The sequence below is a fragment of the Mustela nigripes genome, chromosome 14 (assembly GCF_022355385.1).
Source record: "Mustela nigripes isolate SB6536 chromosome 14, MUSNIG.SB6536, whole genome shotgun sequence".
Taxonomy (NCBI): domain Eukaryota; kingdom Metazoa; phylum Chordata; class Mammalia; order Carnivora; family Mustelidae; genus Mustela; species Mustela nigripes.
In genome coordinates, this window is record NC_081570.1 from 105601356 (window position 1) to 105626599 (window position 25244).

The 25244-nt window shown below is 38.3% G+C and overlaps 1 protein-coding gene across 7 annotated transcripts in view; it reads left to right on the plus strand.

Annotated features, from left to right (window-relative positions):
* Positions 1 to 25244, plus strand: part of RPRD2 (regulation of nuclear pre-mRNA domain containing 2) — a 101434-nt gene that overhangs the window by 51183 nt on the left and 25007 nt on the right. For 3 of the 7 annotated variants that reach the window (XM_059376032.1, XM_059376035.1, XM_059376030.1), the window contains exons 3-7: positions 18867 to 18967; positions 19850 to 19927; positions 21222 to 21274; positions 21945 to 22071; positions 24285 to 24460. In XM_059376032.1, the coding sequence (XP_059232015.1) occupies positions 18867 to 18967; positions 19850 to 19927; positions 21222 to 21274; positions 21945 to 22071; positions 24285 to 24460 (535 nt within the window). Of the gene's footprint in view, positions 1 to 18866; positions 18968 to 19497; positions 19501 to 19798; positions 19928 to 21221; positions 21275 to 21944; positions 22072 to 24284; positions 24461 to 25244 lie in introns of all 7 variants that reach the window. The other 4 variants (XM_059376033.1, XM_059376036.1, XM_059376031.1 and 1 more) reach the window with 2 other exon arrangements.

The window sequence follows — 25244 nt, forward strand, 5'->3', positions numbered from 1 at the left end:
AAAACCCAATGATGGGTCATGATCTCATTCTTTCTCAGTTTTTAAAATTTAAAAAAATATATATAAGAACTGAAATGGCACAAATTAAAAATTGAGGACCCTGTAATCCTATAACCATTGACTAAATTCAGCCAGTCATCAGAAATCTTCCCATAAGAACAGCCCCATTTTGCAATGGGTTTGCCCCCATAATACAAGTGTCATGAAAACCACTGCTAAGACCATGCCAGAATGATAAAGGAAAAGATTTATATCAACATTGTTTTCACTAGAAAACAAGTCCACTGCTACTGGCTGTTTGATCACAAATGTGATGGTATCAAAAAATTTGAGAAGGTGGCTGCTGAGATGGGAATAGGTTCCTTCAAGTATGCTTGGGTCTTGGATAGACTGAAAGCTGCATGTGAGCATCGTATCACCATTGATACCTCTCTGTGGAAATTCAAGACCAGCAAGTATTATGGGACCCTCAGTATTGCCCCAGAACACAGACTTCATCAAAAACGTGATTATAGGCACATCTCAGCCTGACTGTGCTATCCTGATTATTACTACTGATATTTGGAGAATTTGAAGACTGCAACTCCAAGAATGGGCAGACTCCTGAGCATTCCCTTTTGGCTTACACACTGGGTATGAAACAATAAGATGGATTCTGTCAAGCCACACCACAGCCAGAAGAGATACAAGGAAACCGTTAGGGAAGTGAGGACCTACATTAAGAGAATTGGCTTCTACCCTGACACAGTTGCATTTGTATCAGTTTCTGGTTGGAATAGTGACAACATGCTGGACCCAAGTACCAATACACATTGGTTTAAGGGATAGAAAGACACTCGGGAAGATGGCCATGCCAGTAGAACCATGCTGCTTGAAGCTGTGGATTGTCTTCTCTCAGCAACTTGTCCAGCTGTCCAGCTCTTGAATCTGCTGCTCTACGATTACTACAGAATTGGTGGTATTTATACTGTCCCAGTTGGCCAGTTAGATACTAGTATTCCCAAACCCCACATAGTGGTCACCTTTGCTCTGGTCATTGTTACAGCTGAAGTAAAGGCTTTTGAAGTGTACCATGAAGTTTTGAGTTAAGCTCTTCGTGGGAACAATATGGGCTTCAGTGTCAAAGATGTGCCTGTCAGATGTTTTCCATGGCTCAGGTGGTTATCCTGAACTGTCTGGGCCAAATCAGGCCTGGCTATTAATGCATCAGTGGTGGATTGTCACACAGCTCCCCCACCTGCTTGTAAGTTTGCTGAGCCGAAGGAGAAAATCGATCACCACCCTGGTAAGAAGCTGGAAGATGGCCCCAAATTCTTAAAATTATTCATACCATTTTTGGCAAGCCCAGTATGTTGAGCGCTTCTATGACTATCCTCCTCTGAATATTTTTGGTTGTTGTTTTGCTATTTGTGATATGAAATAGACCATTGCTGTGGATGTCACCAGAGCAGTGGCCAAGAAGGCTGTCAGAAGTGGCAAGATCACCAATCTGCTCTGTCTAGAAAGCTTGGGAGGCTAAATGAGTATTATCCCTAGTACCTGTCACCCTGTCCTTTTTTTTTTTTTTTTTTTTTTAAAGGTTTTATTTAGGAGCCCCTGGGTGTCCCAGTTGGTTAAGTGTCTGCCTTCAGCTCAGGTCATGATGGCAGGGTCCTGAGATCGAGCCCAGTGTTGGGCTCCCTGCTTATTGCGGAGCTTGCTTCTCTGTCTCCCTACCTGTGCTCTCTCTCTCTGTCAAATAAATAAATAGAATCTTTAAAAAAAAAAAAAAATTTGTTTATTTGGGAAAGGGAAAAAGCACGAACAGGGGATAGGCAGAGGAAGAGAGAAGCAGACTTCCCTCCAAACAGGGAGCCCAACGCAGGAGTCCCATTCCAGGGCCCTGGGATCATGACCTGAGCACCCCAGCACCCCCTTGCTGCCCTACTCTTAATCAGTAGTAGGAGAACTGTCTCAAAACTGTTTGTCTCAGTTGGCCATTAAGTTTAATAATAAAAGTCTGAGGGGTGCCTGGGTGGCTTAGTCAGGTGTCTGCCTTCAGCTCAGGTTATGATCCTGAGGTCCTGGGATCGCATCCCACATCAGGCTTTCTGCTCGGTGGGGAGCTTGCTTTTCCCTCTCCCTCTGCCTTCCAGCACTCACTCTCTCTTTTTTCTTTTTTTTTTTTAAGATTTTATTTATTTATGTGGCAGAGAGCGAGAGAGGGAACACGAGCAGGGTGGGTGGGAGAGGAAGTAGGCTTCCCACCAAGCAGGGAGCCTGATACAGGACTTGATCCCAGGATCCTGGGATCATGACCTGAGCCAAAGGCAGATGCTTAATGGCTGAGCCAGCCACCCAGGCACTCCCTCTCTATTTCTGTCAAATAAATGGATAAAATCTTTAAAAAAAAATTTTTTTAAAGATTTTATTTATTTGACAGAGAGAGATCACAAGTAGGCAGAGGTGGCAGGGAAGCAGGCTCCCTGCTTAGCAGAGAGCCCGATGCAGGGTTCAATCCAGGACCCTGAGATCATGACCTGAGCTGAAGGCAGAGGCTTAACCCACTGAGTCACCCAAGCGCCCCTAAAAAAAATTTTTTTAAATAAAAGACTGGTTAATGCCTTTAAAAAATAGTCTATTAAACTATAACTTTATATGATAATAAAAGCTAAAGGACAGGACAAAAGAAAAAAGGACCAGTTAATGGTAACAGTGCATCATAAAAGCTTCAGAATGAAAGGAGAATATTTTATAGACCATTTGTTTCATGTGTGGCAGTTTTAAGTCCCTAGTTTTCAAAATCAGTATTTTTTAGTGGAAGCAGTCTGACCAAAAAACCTGTCACAGAATTTTGTGACCCATTAAAACAAAGTTTAATGGGGGAGGGTGGAAATCCTGGATCTAGGTGCTTTACCAGCAAGTCCACCAAATATTGAAGGAGGAAATATTATTCCAATCTTACACTTGTTCAGAAAAGAAAAAGAATGCTCCCCAGCTTATAAATGAGACTAGCATAACCTTGACACCAAAGTTTAACTACGAAATATGAGGAAAGAAAATTACAAACTGATCTTATTCCTGAGGAACCTGAGCTAGTGGAACATAAAAAGAGCATAGTACATCGTAGTGGGGTTTATCCCAGGAATGGAAGCATGGTTTAATGGGGAGAATAAATTCATCTAATACACTATGCTTAAAAATAAAATGAGAAAAATTATATGATGATCTTAAAGGTGCAGAAGAAGTAAGTAAAAAATCCATTCATTATAAACCAAACCAGGAATAGAAAGGAGTCTCCAGTCTAGTAACCTATATCTTCCAAAAATAAAAGCCTATAGCAAACATACTATGTATGAGAAACAAAACACAGGTAATGCCCAATATCAACATTTCTGTTCAACTTCATCCTGGAGTTCCTAGCCAGAACATTAAGGCAGAAAGAAGAGAGGGAAAGAACAAAGTGTATAAATGAAAGGATTGGGAAAAGAAAAAAACAAAATTGTCATTAAGTACAGATGATATGATTAGCAGGCTTATTGGACCCAAATCAATAATAATAAAATTAATTATTTTAGCTGTATACCAGAAAAAAAGTTAGAAAATTAAAATTTAAAAAGTTAACTCTTTATACTAGGGAGGTGTTGGGGAAAAGAGATATAGTTGATTCTTATTATTCATAGTAATTATGTTCCATGAGGTTGCCATGAACAATGAATTAGTGAATACTGAATCATTGCTCCTGGGGCAAATACAGGGTTAGGTTCCTGCAAGCACCCTGGTCACAATATTTTTATCAACTGATCAGTACATAACTTATTTAATGTAGGTTTCTGTATAGAGATAACTTATTTAATATATATTTATTAATATATTTTTGATTGATTAACATTGAATTCATGGCTAACAGCACTACAGTGCTTGAACAGAGTTTATATAATACATGTGTTTTCTATGTAAGGCACATTACAGCCTTCTTGTGCTTAGGAAGTCTAGACAGAAGAACTTCAGCACTATGCTTGGAGGCCATTTTAAACACCAAAATCCTCACTCAAGCACAATGATGCAAAGAAATATGACACTAGGGGCGCCTGGGTGGCTCAGTGGGTTAAGCCGCTGCCTTCAGCTCAGGTCATGATCTCGGGGTCCTGGGATCGAGTCCCACATCGGGCTCTCTGCTCGGCAGGGAGCCTGCTTCCTTCTCTCTCTCTCTGCCTGCCTCTCAGTGTACTTGTAATTTCTCTCTGTCAAATAAATAAATAAAAAATCTTTAACAAAAAAAAAAAAGAAAGAAATATGACACTAAATAGACGATAAAGAGGATACTTGGTTCTAGTATGATAGCTGAAACAAGAGGCAGAACATCTGAGAATATGCCAGTAACCAACCTAAAGTTTTTGCCATTCTGTATGTGTTTTAAGAATGACTGAAATAGCAAAGCTTGCTAAATAAATTTTAGCAAGTAGGTGAATTGACAAATAGGGAATCCAGGATTGAGATTAATGAGGATCAACTGTGTGTAGAAAAAAATCTTTAACAAAAGTTGTGTAAGATGTCTATGGAGAAAATTATAAAACATAATTGAAAAACACTGTAGTAAGATCTAAATATTTGTGGATAGGGAAGACTTGGTATTTAACAATGTTAATTCTTCCCAAATTGATTTATAAATCTAGTGCAGTCTTTATTTTATTTTTTTCCTTATTTTACTTTTTAAGTTATGTCTACACCCAGGATCGTTCTCAGACTCAACAACCCTGAGATCAGGAGTCACATGCTCCACCGACTGAGCCAGCAGGTAATCCAGCGCAGTCTTAAGATCTCAGTAAATATGCCCTCCCCCTTTTTACAGATTGCTCTGAATTTTATGTGGAAGTGCAGGGAGTTCTCCTTCCCCTCCCCAGAAAGAGAAAGCCAGAAGTTGTTGAAAAATAACAAGGTGGAAGAATGGCTCTACCAGATTTCAAACTTTATAAAGCTGTAATAAATAAAGCAGTCTGATATTAGCCTGAGATAGCCAGAGAAAATGGTAGAACATTATACAAAGTGTAGATGCAGACCAATGTATGTGTATACTAGATTTGTGTATGAAACTATATATGGGTAGTGGAAAAGGAACTAACTATTGCTCCAGCAATTGGCTATTTATATATATTTATATAAAATTAGATTTCATATATATCTATATATTTAAAATTAGATTTCATTCATACCATACGTAAAAATTAGTTGCACATTAAGGACTTAAATACAAAAGAACTAGGTGGTTCAGTCATTTAAACATCTGACTCTTGTTCTTGGCTCACTTCCTGTTTTCAAGGTTGTGAGTTCAAGCCCTGTGTTGGGCTCCATGCTGGGCATGGAGCGTACTTTAAAAAAAAAAAAAAAAGAACGAACTTAAAGGAAAAAAAAGAACTATAAATCTTTTTGAAGGAGAGTATCTCATAACCTTACCTCCAAAGATTGATAAATTCTCCTATTTTTTTTTTTTAAAGATTTTATTTATTCATTTGAGAGAGAGAGAAATAGCACAAACAGGAGAGGCAGAGGCAGAGAAACAAGGAGACTCCCTGATGAGCTGGGAACCTGATGTGAGGCTGGAACCCAGGACCCTAGGACCATGACCTGAGCTAAAGGTAGACACTCAACCACTGAGCCACCCAGGTGCCCCTAAATTCGACTACTTTAAAACAAAGATCTTCTTTGGCACCTGGGTGGCTCAGTAGCATAAGCCTCTACCTTCGGCTCAGGTCATGATCTCAGAGTTCTGGGATTGAGCCAGGACTTTAACTAAATAAATAAATAAAATCTTTAAAAAAAAAAAAAAAAAAGACCTTCTGTTTATTGAAAGACACCATAAAGAATGAAAAGAAAAACCACAGAGTGGGAGAAAATATCTGCTGTGCAGTCAACAAAGAGTTCATATCCAGAATATACAAAGAATAACAAAATAATAAGAAAAAGACAAAAAAAATTAGAAGGTTATACCTGACACTCACTATCTTTGAAATTAAAACAGAAATTGTTTAAGTATTGATCACCTTTAAAGTTTTATTATTTATTTATTTATTTATTTATTCATTTATTTATTTGATAAACAGAGGTCACAAGTAGGCAGAGAGGCAGGCAGAGAGAGGGGGAGGAAGCTTCCTGCCGAGCAGAGAGCCTGATACGGGGCTTGGTCCCAGGACCCTGGGATCATGACCTAAGCCAAAGGCAAAGGCTTTAACCCACTGAGCCACCCAGATGCCCCTATTAATCACCTTTAAAGCAATCAACAAATAATTGGAGCAGCTGGGTGGCTCATTTGGTTAAGCGTTTGACTCTTGATTTTAGCTTAGATCATGATCTTAGGGTTGTGAGATTGTGCCCCAGTTGGGCTCTGTGGTTGGCGCGCAGCCTGCTTAAGATTCTCTCTCTCCCTCTCCCTCTTCACTTCCTCCAACCCTCAAATAAATAAATAAATAAATAAATAAATAAAAACTTTTAAAGACTTAAATGAGGAGTGCCTTGGTGGCACACTTAGTTAAGTGTCAGACTGTTGGTTTTAGCCCAGGTGGTGATCTCACAGTCATGGGACTGAGCCCTGCATGGGCTCCACACATAGCATGGAGTCTGCTTGAGATTCTTTCTCTCCCTCTGCCCCTCCCACTTGTATTCTGTCTCTCTCCCTCAAATAAATAAATCTTTAAAAAAATTTTAATGAGAAGAGCTCATTAAGAGCTGGTATTTTGCATTTTTTTCATATCTCTTTAATATCTTGTAGTAACGGTGTACAGTTAAATTCTCTTGTCTGCTTCTGCATTCAGTATGGTGTGATACCACATCATATGGTCTTCAGACTGCTGACATATGTATATCCTTAATCCTTACATACAGTGTAAGCCAAGTTCCAGTCAAGTGGGGGAAACCACACACCAGTAATTTAAATAAGGAAAATTTAATGTAGAGAATTGTTAAGTAGGTAAAATGTAGCTAACTACTGCTAGAAGAAATAAGAGAACTCTAAGGTGTAATGGGATAGTGTGTGCTGAAAGCAGCTACTACCTCTGGCCCTGATGGAAGGGTGAAGAGCGAGCCCTTCCCTCCTCCCACCTGAGGAAAGAGTGAATTGCTGCAAGAATGTGCTACCTGGGAACACCTGAGTGGCTCAGTGGGTTAAACCCTCTGCCTTCAGCTCAGGTCATGATCTCAGGGTCCTGGGATCGAGTCCCGCATTGGGCTCTCTGCTCAGCGGGGAGCCTGCTTCCTCCTCTCTCTCTGCCTGCCTCTCTGCCTACCTGTGATCTCTGTCTGTCAAATAAATAAAATCTTTAAAAAAAAAACCAAAAAAAAAGAATGTGCCCCCTGCCCCTGTAGTGGCAGAGACTGGCTGCAGAGCACTTGTCACTGTCTGCAAGAGCAGCAACACGCCGCTGTGCTCAGACCCTGCCAGGAAGGCCATGTGCCGATCTATTTGAGAACAGAACACTGAAAGAATCCCACCAGTTCTCCCAGCCTGTCAGCGTGGCTCTAGGGGCCTCTGTTGGCAGATAGCTAACACTGAGACAAAGGGAAATAGAGCTTGCAGTCTGGCTCTTGCACCAACCACAAAGAAGTATGGGTTTAGAGCTGAGAGGCACTAAATTAATAACTAGCATGTATATTCACCTGATAGGGCAGACATTTTAAAGTCCACCAATACCAACATGTGTACAACTATGGCACAGTGGAAGCTCTCGTATACTGCTGGCTTAAGGGTTTATTGGTATAAAATAACCTCCTTTTGAAAAGTTTGTTATGTACCCACTATGACCTTTGGGTTTCACCCAGAGGCTTTTACTCCTGAGAAACTGCAAAATAAGTGGCAGAGAATTTTTGTAGTAATGTTGTTCTTGGTAATAAAAATTTGCAAACAATCCAGATGGTCTTCTGCAGGAAAATGAATGTGGTGTGGTATATTGGGATAACTAGATAGCAAAGAATATTAATGAATTTCAGTTACATACAACAACAGAGCAATATCTCACAAAATATTGGGGTGCCTTGGTGGCTTAGTTAGTTAAGTGTCTGCCTTCAGCTCAGGTCATGATCCCAGAGTCCTGGGATCTAATCCATATTGGGCTCCCCACTCAGTGGGGAGGCTGCTTCTCCCTCTGCCTGCTGCTCCCCCTGCTTGTGCTCTCTCTCTGACCAAGAGAGATTTTAAATAAAATAAAATCTTTAAATAAAAATCTTTTAAAAAGGGGGGCACCTGGGTGGCTCAGTGGATTAAGCCACGCTGCCTTCGGCTCAGGTCATGATCTCAGGGTCCTGGGATTGAGTCCTGCATTGGGCTCTCTGCTCAGCAGGGAGCCTGCTTCCCTCTCTCTCTCTCTGCCTGCCTCTCTGTCTACTGTGATCTCTCTCTGTCAAATAAATAAATAAAATCTTTTAAAAAAAAATCTTAAAAAAAAAAGATAAATTGCAGAATTGAGTAAATAGAAGAAATTGGTTCCTTTTGGAAGTTGAATCGCCAGCCTGTAAGTACAAATTGTATAATAAACCATAGAGTGATATAGTATGCCCACTTAGGGAATAAGTTCTGTAAGATTTTGCTTACTCTGTCCCTTTTTTGAGATTCAGTATCAAGAAATTTTCCCTTCCTGGCTTCTTTGTTTCAGTCCGAATTAAGGAATTTTAACTCTTTGCTACCATTATACCTTGTCTCTTCTTCCATCCTGGTAACTAACACTCCACATTGTAATTGATACAGGTCCTGCTTATCACCAGTTTCTACTCCCCTGACTTTAAGCCTCTGCTCAAAGCATAATGCCAGGCACTTCTTAGGTGATTGGTAAATGCCTGTACAATGGATGACTGATGACTGGATGGGAGGGAGATACTGTGGAGTGCTGCAAAGCAGCATGTCTTTAAGTACAGGTCCTGGGTATTCTTTTTTTTTTTTTTTAAAGATTTTATTTATTTATTTGACAGAGAAATCACAAGTAGATGGAGAGGCAGGCAGAGAGAGAGAGAGGGAAGCAGGCTCTCCGCTGAGCAGAGAGCCTGATGCGGGACTCGATCCCAGGACTCTGAGATCATGACCTGAGCCGAAGGCAGAGGCTTAACCCACTGAGCCACCCAGGCGCCCCCAGGTCCTGGGTATTCTTAGGTGGGTCCATGGATGTAGTTTAAATTATCTTAGTTTAAGAGAAATAAAATTTAAAATTTTATTTTATAATAATTTGGAAGTAATTGGATTATTTAGTGTAATATTTAATATTATCTGTATTATTATCTTATATTAACAGTTTTGCAACTGATTTTCAGTGGCTGTGTTAATGTGTTTGTGATTGCATTTTTTCCCCTTTGTTTCTTGGGGGTTTTGTTGTGATTGCATTTTGGCATGAGATGATACTATTTTATGAGAAGCTAATGAGAACAGATTAAAGATAGCTTTGATATATACATAATTGTTTGTATCAAGTGACTGTGGAAAGTATTTACGATAGTTTCAATGGAGAAAAATGGTGAAATAATTGAACAGTAAGGTGAAATGATTGAATTATGGGGTTGATAAATTAAAAACAATGTATATATACATTATCATGCTCATCTTGTAATTTGTTTCAACAAAATATCATTTTTCCCTTTAATGTCAATATGAATGGTATTTGCCTTAATTTGTAAATTGTAATTTGTAGTTGTTGAAGAACTATAGAATGTAATCAGTAGGATCATATAAGGATAAAAAGATATATGGAGACTTTGCAATCATCTTCATTGGAAATCCAAGAGAATTCACAGACTTAAGAGGATTTAGCAGGGTTACTGGGTACAGATCAACATCTAGGAATCAATAGCATTTCAATACATCAGAAATAACCAGTCAAAAAGTATAATAGAGGGGCACCACAGTGGGTTAAACCTCTGCCTTCGGCTCAGTTCATGATCTCAGGGTCCTGGGATGGAGTCCCACATCGGCCTCTCTGCTCAGCAGGGAGCCTGCTTCCCCCACCTCTCTCTGCTTGCCTCTCTGCCTTCTTGTGATCTCTCTCTCTGTCAAATAAATGTCTTTTTTTTAAAAAGTATATTAGAAGAGGGGCACCTGGGTGGCTCAATGGGTTAAAGCCTCTGCCTTCAGCTCAGGTCATGATCCCAGGGTCCTGGGATCGAGCCCCGCATCAGGCTCTCTGCTTCCTCCTCTCTCTCTGCCTGCCTCTCCACCTACTTGTGATCTCTGTCTGTCAAATAAATAAATAAAATCTTAAAAAAAAAAAAAGTATATTAGAAGAACAGGTATTATTAACAGTAACAACAAAAGCTATGTGAAGTATCTAGAATAAAAGCATATTAAGACCTTTCTAGAGAAGATTACAAACTATTAGAAAAAAATGATAATCAGCATGTAAATACAGTACACTTTAATAAAAATCCCAATAGGACATTTTAAGAAACTTTTTTTTTTTAAGATTTTATTTATTTGTCAGAGAGAGAGAGGGAGAGAGAGCGAGCACAGGCAGACAGAACGGCAGGCAGAGGCAGAGGGAGAAGCAGGCTCCCCTCCGAGCAAGGAGTTGGATGTGTGGGACTCGATCCCAGGATGCTGGGATCATGACCTAAGCCGAAGGCAGCTGCTTAACCAACTGAGCCACCCAGGCGTCCCTTTAAAAAACTTTTTATACTGATTCTAAAATTCACATAGGGGGTCCCTGGATGGCTCAGTTGGTTAAGGGTCTGTCTTCAGCTCAGGTCTTAATCCCAGTGTCCTAGGATTGAGCCCCACGTCTGGCTCTCTGCTCAGCCAGGAGTCTGCTTCTCCCTCTCCTTCTGCTCTTTCCCTTGCTTGTTCTCATTCTCTCTCTCTCAAATAAATAAAATTCATATAGAAGAGTCTGTGTCGGGGCGCCTGGGTGGCTCAGTGGGTTAAGCCGCTGCCTTCGGCTCAGGTCATGATCCCAGGGTCCTGGGATCGAGTCCCGCATCGGGCTCTCTGCTCAACAGGGAGCCTGCTTCCTCTCCTCTCTCTCTGCCTACTTGTGATCTCTCTCTGTCAAATAAATAAATAAAATCTTTAAAAAAAAAAAAAAAAAAAAAAAAAAAAAAAAAAGAAGAGTCTGTGTCTAGGAGTAGCCAAGACTGTTGATAAACAGCAAGTCAAATAATAAACCTTGATACTTTAATTATAACTATAAAAGAATGTGAAAGCAGTATAAGGACAGATTTGAGGAAAAGAGAAAACCCAGAAAGGGACCCATATATATGAGACCTTTGTAAATGATAGAAGTTGCATTACAAATCATTGGAGGAAAGATAAACTCTTCAGTAAGTGAGTCTGGGACATATGCTTTCCATCCAGAAAAAATGCACCTGCTAAATGTTTTTCTATACATATCCACAGGTGTATTCCAAATGAATTACCTTAGTGTATAAAACAAAACTTTTTTTTTTAAAGATTTTATTTATTTATTTGAGCGAGAGACAGTGAGAGAGAGCATGAGAGGGGAGAAGGTCAGAGGGAGAAGCAGACTCCCCATGGAGCTGGGAGCTGCATGTGGAACTTGATACTGGGATTCCAGGATCATAACTTGAGCCGAAGGCAGTTGCTTAACCAGCTGAGCCACCTAGGCACCCTAAAACAAAACTTCCAAAATGTTAGAACCAAATATTTTTATGACTGTAAGGATTAAAAGCTCTTTTAGAGGGCACCTGCGTGGCTCAGCTGGTTGAGCATCTGACTCTTGATTTCAGCTCAAGTCATGATCTCACAGTTGTGAGATCGAGCCCCAAGTCAGGCTCCATGATCAGTGTGGAGCCAGCTTAAGATTCTCTCTCTCGGGGCGCCTGGGTGGCTCAGTGGGTTAAGCCACTGCCTTCGGCTCAGGTCATGATCTCAGGGTCCTGGGATCGAGTCCCGCATCGGGCTCTCTGCTCAGCGGGGAGCCTGCTTCCCTCTCTCTCTCTCTCTCTCTCTGCCTGCCTCTCCATCTACTTGTGATTTCTCTGTGTCAAATAAATAAATAAAATCTTTAATAAATAAATAAATAAATAAAAATTAAAAAAAAAAAAAAAAGATTCTCTCTCTCCCTCCCTGTCTTCCCCTTCCTGCCCTCCCTCTCTTAAAAAAAAAGGTCATGGGGCAGGGAGCTCCAGCAGAGAAACAAAGAAAGTACCTTAGAATTTAATGACATCAAAATTAGATTTGCGCATTGTAGAAGACACCTTAAAATTAAAGACAAGTAACACACCAGGGAAGATATTTGTTATAGGCAAGTAAAAAAGAAAAGTTGTATAGGGGCGCCTGGGTGGCTCAGTGGTTTAAGCTGCTGCCTTCGGCTCAGGTCATGATCTCAGGGTCCTGGGATCGGGTCCCGCATCGGGCTCTCTGCTCGGCAGAGAGCCTGCTTCCCTCTCTCTCTCTCTGCCTGCCTCTCCATCTACTTGTGATTTCCCTCTGCCAAATGAATAAATAAAATCTTAAAAAAAAAAAAAAAGAAAAGTTGTATAAATGGGGATCATTTAGGAGACACAGAATAGGAAGTTTTTGGAGATAAAATCTATCCAATTTGAGCTCCAAGGTTTTTAAAGCGTTGACTATTTCCTTAAGTTGACCTGTTATTTAGTCTTCCATTCAGTTAGCAAATACTTACTAAGAACCTATAAGACATAGCACACGACATCCCAGGAATAAGATCTCTCTTTTTTTTAACATTTTATTTATTTATTTGACAGAGAGAGGTCACAGGTAGGCAGAGAAGCAGGCAGAGAGGGGGGAAGCAGGCTCCCCGTTGAGCAGAGAGCCCGAGGTGGGGCTGGATCCCAGGACCCTGAGATCATGACCTGAGCCAAAGGCAGAGGCTCAACCACTGAGCAACCCAAGCACCCCAGAAATAAGATCTTGATAAAGAAAACATATTCCCCTGAGTGAGGCACAAGAGTATGCTGTTTAGCTCTGTTTGTTTTAACTGTGATACATGGGCACGACCTCCTTTACTCTTCATCAGCTTTATGCTTTGAAATAATTGTTAATACCCTGCTATTTTAAATGTAGGAGTAGGGGATGCTAGAGAAGGAAACATTTGTTGAATATCTTAGCACTTCTTACAAGGTCAACCAATTGTTTGTTACATATAAGTCAACAACAAAGTTTATAATTAATTTTTTATGTTATATGTGGCAGAATTATACATTCTGTAGAATTGATATTGTGATCAGTAATGGCTAAAATTGAGACCTAGAATAACAAGGTAAGTAAAACTGCTATTCTGGATTTTATTTTAATTTTATTTTCAGAAAATACCTAATATGAGAGATGGTTGAATTGTATCAAACCAAGCAGAAAGTTCTGTTTTTGTATAAATAAGAAATCTGTTAAGAATTTTAGAGCTAACAAAATTATGTAATGAAATCATTTTTACAAATGAAGCAATCTAGGGGAACTTGGCTGGCTCAGTTGGTAGAGCTTATGACTCTTGATCTTGGGTTAGAGTTTGAGCCCCATCATGGGTATGGAGATTACTTAAGAAATAAAATCCTAAAAAAAAAACCAGCAACACAAAAACAAATGAAGAAACCTGGCCCCCAAAAGACTCTTACTGAAACAGAACTAAAACCTATAGGTTTCTTTCTCCATCTAGAGCTACTTTTACTATATTATGCCCTAGTCTTAATTATATGTTCTCTTAGCAGTTGTTTTTCCAGCACATTTTACTTGAGGACTCACAGCAAATAATTTAGTTTGACAATAACAAAATCCAGTTGTCATTTATTCAGTTACTATTTAGTGAGCACCTTGTAGGTACCAAAGAAACAATAGTAAATAAGTTATCTCTGCTGTGAAGAAGCTCTACAGTCTAGTTGGAAAGAAAGACCATCACAGATATTTTGATTTGACTTCTGGCCAGATGGCGGATGATCAATTCCAAAGGGTTGGGGTTTTTTGTTGTTGTTGTTTGTTTGTTTTAAGATTTGTATTTATTTGAGAAAGAACATGAGAGCGTGCGAGCTGGTGGAGGGGGTGCAGTTAGGGCAGAGGGAGAGAGAGAAGCAGACTCCACTCTCAGCAGGGAGCCTGATGCTCGATCCCAGGACCCTGGGGTCATGACCTGAACCAGGTCAGATGCTTAACCCTAGCCACCCAGATGCCCCCAAAAGGTCATTTTTAAATAAAACGGTTATATTCTTGACCAAATAAAAACTGCACCAGCAACAATGGACATATTAGAAATTCAGAGCTGACATTAACCAGTATGCCTATGTCAGTAGTACCATGTGGTCTGGCAGTTAGACTGGGACTCTGGAAAAAAGGGGTGGTTTTGAGTCATAAGCACCCCCTGGCTTCTGATACAAATTTTCTCTCTAAGAGTACATTTCCTATCTAGACCACCAGGAATCCCATAGATTAAATAAATATGTTTACAATCCAAAAATCACCAGACATTTTGGAAGACAAACCACCATGAAGGAGGATCAGCAGATTTAGATCCCCTCCCCACAGTGAGCTTCAGATATTAGAATTATCAGGCAGAATATATAAAATAACTATACAAAAAACGTTAAAGATGAATGAAATGAAATGAACTATGAATAAGGTACTTGAACAGATTTTAAAAAGAGCCAACAGGAATTGTAGAAAGAAAAAAGAGTAAGCTAGAAATTACTTGTGAAGAAATTAGAATGCAGCAATTAGAAGGAGGTGGGAAAAAAAAGATCAGAATGAGAGACCTAATTAACATCAAATTAGCTTCCAGGAGGAGAGAACATTTGAGTTCTTCTGAGGAGGTAATAGCTGAGAGCTCTCTGAAAGATGAAAAACATGAATCTGCAGCTACCACAACCACAACATATATTAAGCAGGATAATTAAAAAGAAAATCACACCTAGTCATTGTAATAAAATTATCAAACCAAACCAGAAAATAGCAAGTGTTGGGATGGGGGGAACTTCTGTTTCTGGTAAGAATGTAAAATGGTACAACAGCTATGGAAAAAAAATTGATAGTTCCTCAAAAACTTAGAATTTCTGTATGATTTAGCAGTTCTGCTTCTAAGTATATACTCCCCGGAAATGAAAGCAGGGACTCAAAGAAGTATTTGTACACCAGTGTTCAAAACAGCATTATTCACAATAGCCAAAAGGTAGAAGCAAACTAAGTATCAATTTTCAAAGGACTGGATATGCAAAGTGTATATACAAAGTATATACATAAAATGGAATATTATTTAACCTTAAAAAGAATTCTGGCTTATGCTATACAACACAGATAAACTTTGAACACATTATGCTGAGTGAAATAAGCTAGTCACAAAAGGGCAAGTGTCTTGATTCCACTTAGACAAACGACAATAATTTACAGACAGAAAGTACAGTGGTGGTTGTAGGGGGAAAGGGAAGATGATGTTTAATGGCTATAGAGTTTGAGTTTTGCAAGGTTAAGAGAGTTGTGGAGATTGATTGTACAACAGTGTGAATGTGTATATCCATAGAGATAGAAAGTAGATGAAAGTCAGGAACTGGGGGAGGCAGTAGTTGTGAGTTAATTATTTAATGGGTAAGAGTTTCTGTTTAGGACAATGACAAATTTTGGAAATTGTTGGTGGTGGTTGTACAACATTGTGAATATAATTAATGCCACTGAGTTGAGCATTTAAAAAATGGTTAAAATGGGGATGCCTGGGTGGCTCAGTTGGTTAAGCAGCTGCCTTCTGCTCAGGTCATGATCCCAGCAGCTGCCTTCTGCTCAGGTCATGATTCCACATCGGGCTCCTTGCTCGGCAGGGAGCCTGCTTCTCTCTCTGATTCTGCCTGCCACTCTGTCTGCCTGTGCTCGCTCTCACTCGCTCTCTCTCTCTCACAAATAAATAAAAAATCTTAAAATAAAAAATAAAAAATGGTTAAAATGGCAAGTTTTATTTTACTACAGTAAAAAATAAAGAGCAGTGCCAAAGAGAGAAGACAGAAAGATCCCATACATAAGACTACAATTAGATTGACAACATACTTCTCAGTTACAACTATGGAAGCCAGATGGCAGTTTTGAGTGGTATGTAGGAGCATTTATAGAAGTAGCTGTTAATACAGATTTGCATACAAAGCAAAACTACTTTGCAGAACCATTCAAGGAGCACTTGAGTGGCTCATTTAGTTAAGTGTCTGCCCCTGGTTCCCAGGGTCCCAGGATTGAGCCCTGCGTTGGGCTCCTGGCTCAGTGGGGAGTCTGCTTCTCCCACTCCCTCTCTCTGTGTGTGCTCACTCCCTCCCTCTCTCTCTCTCTCTCACACACACAAATAAATAAATCTTAAAGAAAAAAAAAAAAAAGAGGGACATCTGGGTGTCTCAGTCAGTTACACATCTTCCTTCCGCTCAGGTCATGATCCCTCAGGGTCATGAGTCTGCATGCTCACTCTCTCTTACTCTCTTTCTCAAATAAATAAATTTTAAAAAAGGAAAAAAAAATCTGTTTAGATTAGAGGTTGATTTTACATTCTATACCCAGTAGATTTCTCTTTAAAGATTTTATTTATTTATTTGACAGAGACACAGTGAGAGGGGAACACAAGTAGGGGAAATGAGAAAGGGAGAAGCAGGCTTTTCGCCCGGCAGGGAGCCTATTGCAAGGCTCCATGACCTGAGCCTGACCCAAAGGCAGACACTTAACAACCAGGTGCCCCATCCAGTAGATTTTAAATGAATTATGCAACCAAATTTTTAAAATTTTAATCATTAAAAGATAAAAGAAAATGTTATAATTTTTTAAGCCTCTGGTAGCCTTCCTATACTTAAAGTGGCTGTAGAGAGCAATTTGCTTTTAATAAGGCTACATTTTAAAGTTACATGTTTTATTTATTTATTTTTTTTTTTTTTTTTTAATTTTATTTATTTATTTGTCATAGAGAGAGAAGCGAGAGCAAACACAGGCAGACAGAGTGGCAGGCAGAGGCAGAGGGAGAAGCAGGCTCCCCGCCAAGCAAGGAGCCCGATGTGGGACTCGATCCCAGGACGCTGGGATCATGACCTGAGCCGAAGGCAGCCGCTTAACCAACTGAGCCACCCAGGTGTCCCTAAAGTTACATGTTTTAAAATGTAACTTAAAAATGCAAGTGCAAAGTGGGGAAAGATTTATAATGTTGGTGAAATAATATTTAACATATAGAGCTTACATACATATAATTATTTAGTCCATAGATAAACACTAAAATGCTAGTGAGTAGATAGGCACAGCTGACAAGAGAAAGTACTGCCTTATTCCATTTATCAGGCTTAATGCTGTTAAAGATGGGCTGATAGCCAGAGATTGTGTATATGCTGATGGGATGCAGTATGAAGTATATAGTATCATTTATTCAATATTTGTTCCCCAAAATTTGAACATGTATATAATCCAACTAATTTTTATCTAGAGGAAATTCAGGCTTTAGTGGAGCAAATAAGTAAAGCTGGAGAATGTGGCATGTTCTGCTCGGCAGACAACCAAATTACTGAGGACTATTTAATATAATTGCTCTAGATTAAAAGAGATTTAAGAGACATAACCAAATGCAGTGTGTTGACCTTCCTTGGATCCCAGTTTAAACAAATCAACTATAATTGATATTTTTGGAACATTTTAAGGAAATTTTAATGTGTTAAATATACTTCAATTAAAAATAATAATAAAGTGTGTCAACTGTACTTCAATTTAGAAAAATTAAAATCCCAGGATCGAGCCCTGGGTCATGCTCCCTGCTCAGCCTGGAGTCTGCTTCTCCTTCTCCCTCTGTCCCTTCCCTCAGCTCATACTCTGTCTTGAGTGCACTCTCTGTCTCTCCCAATTGAGTAAAATCTTTAAAAAAAAAAAAAAAAGATTTCATTTTATTTAACTTCCTTTACCTTATGAGATGTCAGCTGTATCAATGAACACACTGACTAACCCTCATAACTTCATATACATCAGAAAGCTCAGTATGCTGTCATAGCCTCATATATGTCATTGATAAAAAGTATTGAATAGGGGCGCTTGGGTGGCTGAGTGGGTAAAATCTCTGCCTTCGGCTCAGGTCATGATCCCAAGGTCCTGGGATCGAGCCCTGCATCGGGCTCTCTGCTTAGCAGGGAGCCTACTTCTCCCTCTCTCTCTGCCTGCCTGCCTCTCTGCCTACTTGTGATCTCTGTCTGTCAAATAAGTAAATAAAATATTTTTTAAAATAATAAAGTCTTTTTTTAAAAAGTATTGAATAAGAATGTTTAAGATTTTTAGAGATTTTATTTACATTATTTGAGAGAGAGCACTTTTGCACACATGTGTGCACAAGCTGGGGAGGGGCAGAGGAAGAGCATCTCAAGCAGACGCCATGCTAATCCCAACACAGGGCTCCATCTCACAATCCTGAGATCATGACCTAAGCTGAAACCAAGAGTTGGATGCTTAACTGACTGAGTCACCCAGGCACCTCAGAATATTTAAGATTTTAATGTGTTAACTATACTTCAGTTAAAATAATAGTAAAGTGTTTCAAATGCATTTCAATTTTTTAAAATTTAAAGAATTTTAAAGAGGTGTCTGGGTGGCTTAGTCGGTAAAGTGTCTACCTTCAGCTTAGGTCATGATCCTTTAGTCTTGGGATTGAGCCACACATTGGGCTCCTTGCTCGGTAGGGAGCCAGCTTCTCCCTCTCCTGCTGCTTCCCTGCTTGTGCTTCCTCTTGCTCTCCTGATTTTCTGTCAAATAAATAAGTAAAATCTTAAAAAAAATTTTTTTAAGTAGCATTTAAGGTTTCAGTCATATTAAAAGAAAAAAAATTTTAGTCCTATTAGACACTGTAGAAAAAAATGTCTTGAACATCAGAAGACATTTGGAAAATAATTTTTTTTACTTTATTTTCAGATTTCTAGTTTGAGATATAAATTAACATTTTTATATGTCTGTGTCACTTTTTCTTTGTCTTCAGGGATCCATCTGTCTCTAAGTCTATAGAACGAATCTTCAAAATCTGGGAAGATAGAAATGTATACCCAGAAGAAATGATTATGGCATTGAGAGAAGCTTTGAGTAAGTGTGTTTTTTCTCCTAAAAGAAAAAACTGAGTCCTTGAGTCTTTAAAATTAGAGATATTTTATAGATCTGGTCCTCTTGCTTAATAATGAAAAATAAAGTCCTGAATTGAGTCCTATTTATTTAAAATTAAATACTTTTAAAAGTCTGGGTTAAAAATCTGAATTTTAAGGTTGTAAAAATCTGAATTAAAATTTAAATAGAATTGGTTTGGAGAGGGTTGGATTTTTTCATATTGACTAGAGAAAGTCAAGCATATTAAGTGATAATGGCTATCTGATTATTTTCCTGCCTTTGGTTTTTTTTTTTTTTTTTTGTATGTTTAATAATTAACTGCCCTATCCTCTTACAGTTGGATAATTTTTTAATGGGGTTTCAGTTTCTACTAAATTATTTGATATTAAGCATATGTTGGGATTCTTTAGTCTTTATTTTGATTTAGATTTGCAGTTAGTTGTGTACCTGTTTTTTAAAAGTTATTTATTTCTTATGTATTAGATGCATGCAGTTGAGTCATTAAATGAAAGTTGGTGATGATATCTGATACCATGACCATTATTTGACTAGAAATTTGCTTTAAAAACAGCATCTTCTAAGAAGCCGTTAAATTCTTCATTTGAATGTGTTAACTGGTATTTTTAAGCTTCTTTCCTTGTTCTTAAAATCGATAATTTTATTGATTATCGAAATCATGTTTATTTGACAGCTTCTTAGATCTGGTGGGTGTTTTATTTTTTTATAAAAATGAAAGAGAAAGAGAGAAAGAAACAACACACAGTCTCGGATTGCCTTTTTTCAATGCTACAACTTTGACACTGAAGTGGACAGACAGAACAGCTTCCCATAATGCCAGATTGCAAAAACTGAAATGTTTTCCAGGTACCACTTTCAAAACTCAGAAGCAGCTGAAAGAAAATCTGAACAAACAACCGAATAAGCAGTGGAAGAAATCACAAAGTAAGGAACAAAATCTCAACTAATATAAAATTACCTCCTCTTTTTGGAGCAGAAGAAAATGTAGACCATTTGACATCGTACCTGGCATAAACCATGGGGAAGCCTGTGTTTTCCAGGCCTGGGAGTCACCCAGTGACTTAAACTAAACAAGCCATCCTGGAGTTACTTCTTTAAAAAAACAAAAACAAAACCAAACAAAAAAACCCTACTTTTAAACAAAGGAAATGCAGGAAAAGGGTTTAAATGAGTGAAGATTCAAGAGTAGTTGGGGGAGTGAAAGAAGAAAAAAAAAATGCTTGATAGTGCCCAGGCTAACTCTTAGGTTGAAAGATATAAGAAATCAGAGGCAGCTGACATTAAACAACAGAGCTGAAGAGGAGACTAGGCATTAAGAAGCATTTCTTTGGGAGCCATGAAATACTTCGATTTGGGGATGCATTCTGCCAGATTAGACATGGGCCTCAAATCCTGGCCAGAAGCTCATTCTCTTAACAGGAGCTCCTTTTATGTTTATCATGTTTACCCAGCATGAGATCAAGGGAGTGGTATACTGCATGTGATAGGCTGCTATGGGCCAAACTCAGGAATGTTGAGAAAGACTTGAAGGTGTGGAGGGAACAAGGTAGAAGACAGTAAGAATTGGGAGGTAAAACAAGATACTTGGGATGGTTTTACTCCAGCAAGCCTGTGATATCCATCATGATTAAGGGAGTCCTCTGACATCCTTTTGGTCATAAGTTGCTTGCGTAGGAACAGCAAGAGTCATCATTTCAGCCAAAGTTGAACCACAGTGGTAATGTACTTAGAACTTTTCCTCCCTCTTTTTGCTGTGAATTGAGTCAGCAGAAAAAGAAATCCAGAGCTAAATCATAGGAATAGAGTTGATGTTTATCAGTAATTTTCTTCAGCCAGTGCTCAGGATTAATTGGATGTCCTACTTCTGAACACTCTTAAGTTGAGGTATTGAGATCCTCTTAAACTCAAACAAAAAAGGTACTCCATGTATCTCAGTATCTCTAAATCAGTAATTCTAGGACTTTATGACTTAAAGGGTCTGTTGGAGGTAAGTAGGTTAGACCTATCTAAATAGTATATTTTTATATTGGCCACACTTGGGAGTGTTTAAATTTCATATTCCAGGAATATTTGTTCTAAGAATTATATTATTCTTTGAATGTGCATATTTGACATATGTTCAAAGTGTAAACCCTTAACTATAATGCTGAAAAATTGCCTGAATGTTAATTGACTTTTTGTGTCTCTATTCTTAATGACCTTTTGTTTAATTCAACAGCATCCACGAATCCAAAAGCTGCTCTCAAGTCTAAGATAGTTGCAGAATTTCGAGTAAGTTCTAGATAGAATAAGTTTAATATGCCAAAGCTTTATTCACCCCTTTTGCTACAGTTCTCCGTATATAGTCCAGTAAGATTTATTTTTATTATTTTTTATTTTAAGATTTTATTTATATATATATATATATATATATATATATATATTTATTCAGTTGTATATAAATTATATTTTGAACACATTTAAACGGTTCTAAAAGAATCCAGGTTGGGATCAGATTACTTGGAGTTTTATATGTTCCCCTAATGGGAGAATTAACCTTCTTCCAGAATATCTATTACCAGCCAAGTTCCGTATTGAAACCTACCCCCCAACAAGGGGTTCATTCTACTGTGAAGCTCTACTAAATTAGAATTTGCTTACTGTTAACGTAATAAGATTATATTCATCTAATTAAAATTTAAAGAATAAGTGGACCTTTGTCTTAGTATTAACCTATATGTTTAATTAGCTTTGACTAAATAAGGAAAGGACATTTTAAAGTATGTAACTAAAAGTACAGTTTTGGCATAAAAATTGATAGTTATATCCCCGATTATAAAGAATTGCAAAGGGTTTCTTTCTTATTAGTGTTATTAGATTTTAGACATGTTTTATGTTAATGGGGGAAGGGAGAGTAAGTGAATGATTTCATAAATAAAATGTGACTCTGGTCTATGTTCAGTCTCAGGCCCTCATTGAAGAGCTGTTGCTGTACAAGCGCTCAGAAGATCAGATAGAATTGAAGGAAAAACAGCTGTCAACCATGAGGGTGGATGTGTGCAGCACAGAAACTCTGAAATGTTTAAAAGGTAATACTTCTTTTTAAATAGAGTAACTCAGATTTTCTTCCCAGGTCCGTCATTTTTAAGTCATCAGACTGGCTTCATGAAGAGAACCTTAGGTTTTATTTATATTTATTTATTTTTAAATATTTTATTTATGTATTTGACAGAGAGAGAGTGAGAGACAGCAAGAGACGGAATACAAAAAAAAAAAAGAGAGAGAGACGGAATACAAACAGGGGCATTGGGAGAGGGAGAAGCAGGCTTCCCACCAAGCAGGGACACTGACATGGGGCCTGATCTCAAGACCCTGGGATCACAACCTGAGCTGAAGGCAGACACTTAATGACTGAACCACCCAGGCACCCCATGAAATTTATATGCATGAAATCACCACTTGGAAGACCAGAAGTGCCACAACTGCTTTCTAAAACCTAAGGTTCTCTGGGGCGCTTTTGGCTCAGGTCATGATCCCAGGGTGCTGGGATCAAGCCCCACGTGGGGCTCCCCGCTTGGTGGGAAGCCTGCTTCTCCCTCTCCCACTCCGCCTGCTTGTGTTCCCTCTCTCGCTGTGTCTGTCTGTCTCTCTGTCAAGTAAATAAATAAAATCTTAGGAAAAAAGTTTCGTAAGTAAATTCTTGTCTTTCACATTGCATATCTTAAACTTACACAGTGTTATATGTTGATTGTATCTCAATGAAGGAGGAAAAAAAAATTAAAAATCTAAAATGTAATTAAAACAAATTCTGTCCTTTTCCTCATTTCTAGTGCTTTCTTGATATATTGGGATATATATAGACAATGTATTTCACATATGTGATAATGTGGTTTAGGTATGTTCTTTAATAAGGTCACTGTAATGCCCCATAAAATCTAGTTAGTTGCTCTCTTTTCCTTAGATTATAAATTAAAAATAATAATTATGTTAATAAATTGTTAGAATGTAAATCTCATGAAGGTAGAAATTATCCTTATTTGTTTATTGTTGTATCCTAGCACCTAGAGCAATGCCTGCTACATAATAGGCATTTGATAAATATTTTTGAAATCATGAATAAATGGCAATCAGCTATTCATTTGGGCACCTGCTTTGTAGTTGCACTGTACTTTAAATTTAACCATTGTTACCTAATTTAATCCTCACAACAACCCAGCTTATTAAAAACCTGCATTTTGGGGCGTCTGTGTGGCTCAGTGGGTTAAAGCCTCTGCCTTCAGCTCGGGTCATGATCCTGGAATCAAACCCTGCATCGGGCTCTCTGCTCAGCAGAGAGCCTGCTTTCCCCTCTCTCTCTGCTTGCCTCTCTGCCTACTTGTGATCTCTGTCTGTCAAATAAATAAATAGAATCTTTAAAAAAAAATAAAAATAAAAACCTGCATTTTGTACATGAGAAATTGAGACTTCATAAGGAGATGAGTAGCTTACCAAGCAAGTTACACAGCTGATAAAAATTTTAGCAAAGCCAAAATTTGTACCCATATCTGAAGCTGTATTCCAGTAGTCACTGGGAAAGATGTATACTTAGAAGAGTAAGTAACAGGATGCCTGGGTGGCTCAGTTGGCTGGACGACTGCCTTCGGCTCAGGTCATGATCCCAGAGTCCCGGGATCGAGTCCCGCATCAGGCTCCCAGCTCCACGGGCAGTCTACTTCTCCCTCTGACCTTCTCCTCACTCATGCTCTCTCTCACTGTCTCTCTCTCAAGTAAATAAATAAAATATTAAAAAAAAAAAAAAAGAGTAAGTAACAGTTTGTAACATCACAGATGCTGAAGAAAACAATTCATGGTTTGTACTCTTATCAGGGATCTTCTTCAGATAAGAAAGAAGAATTTTTCATATGATACATACAGAGGTCAATGTACTTTTCTGAACCTCCATTTTCTCACATTCTGTAGTGAATCTAAGTGAACAAAATTGAGCCTCATCATGTTACTTCTAATTAGCAGCTCAGCATCCAGTTTGTGAAGAGAAGCAATCAACAGAGTTTCTTTTAGTTGAACTTTCTTTTGTTTACTTTAATTATAGGTGTCCTCATGATACACTCTTGACTACATTCTAGTACATTCACATGAATCTGTTTTGTGGATTTTGTGACTTGGGAGACTCTCCTTTAAGGTGATACTGAGACTAAGGCAGCAAGAACAGTTTCACAGATTATGTAAAAGGGGTTTTCCTCAAAAGATTTGAATTTTTTATATTTTCTGTTTTATCCTAAATTGAGTACTTCTGTTATTTTAGATAAGACAGGTGGAAAGAAGTTCTCCAAAGAATTTGAAGAGGCAAGTTCCAAACTGGAGGAATTTGTGAATGGATTAGATAAGCAGGTGAAAAATGGGCCCTCACTAACAGAAGCACTGGAAAATGCTGGAATTTTCTATGAAGCACAGTACAAAGAAGTGAAAGTGGTGGCCAATGTAAGTAATAATTAAAGCTGTCTTATATTGATTGCTTACTGTAAATCAGTGATTGTTTATATGAGTTCTCTAACTCTATGAGGGTAAACATTATTATCTCCAGTGCATGGATGAAGAAATTAGTTTTGAAGAAGGTCAGTAGCCTTGTATAAGTTAATAGAGCCAGCAAGTGGAGGAGTCTAAATTAAGACCTGGCTTTTTTTGACACTAAAGCTCACAGATAACCCTGACCATTAAGCTTCACTAAAGCTTTATGTCTTAGCATTTCAAAGGGCATGTGCCTAGTTACTGTTACAGGATTTAAAAATTGGGCAGAAGTATACATACTTTATTATTTTACCAGAAAACTAGATGGAAACATTCTGTTATGAAAATTCTATTCCTAGTGGCCTCTGAAAGAAACTGCCTGTGTTATACTGAAGTTTTTATATTTTTATTTATTTGTTTATTTTTATAGAGGAGAAACTGGGTCGGGGGGCAGGGGAAGAAAAAGAGAGAGAGAGAGAGAATCTTAAGCAGGACACTTATGTGACTGAGCTGCCCAGGTGCCTTGAAATTTTTTTTTTTAATAGCTTTAATCTCTGTGTATAGTCATAAAAGTAGATGACAGTAGATTCTACCAGTCCCACTTCCTAGACGCAATCCCTTTTAACTCATTCTTTTTTTTTTTTTGGCTTTTGCCTTCCATGTTTTCTGAATAATATGCTTATATTGTTCCTTCTTCTTCTTTTTTTTTTTTTTTTTTTTTAAGATTTTACTTATTTATTTGACAGACAGAGATCAC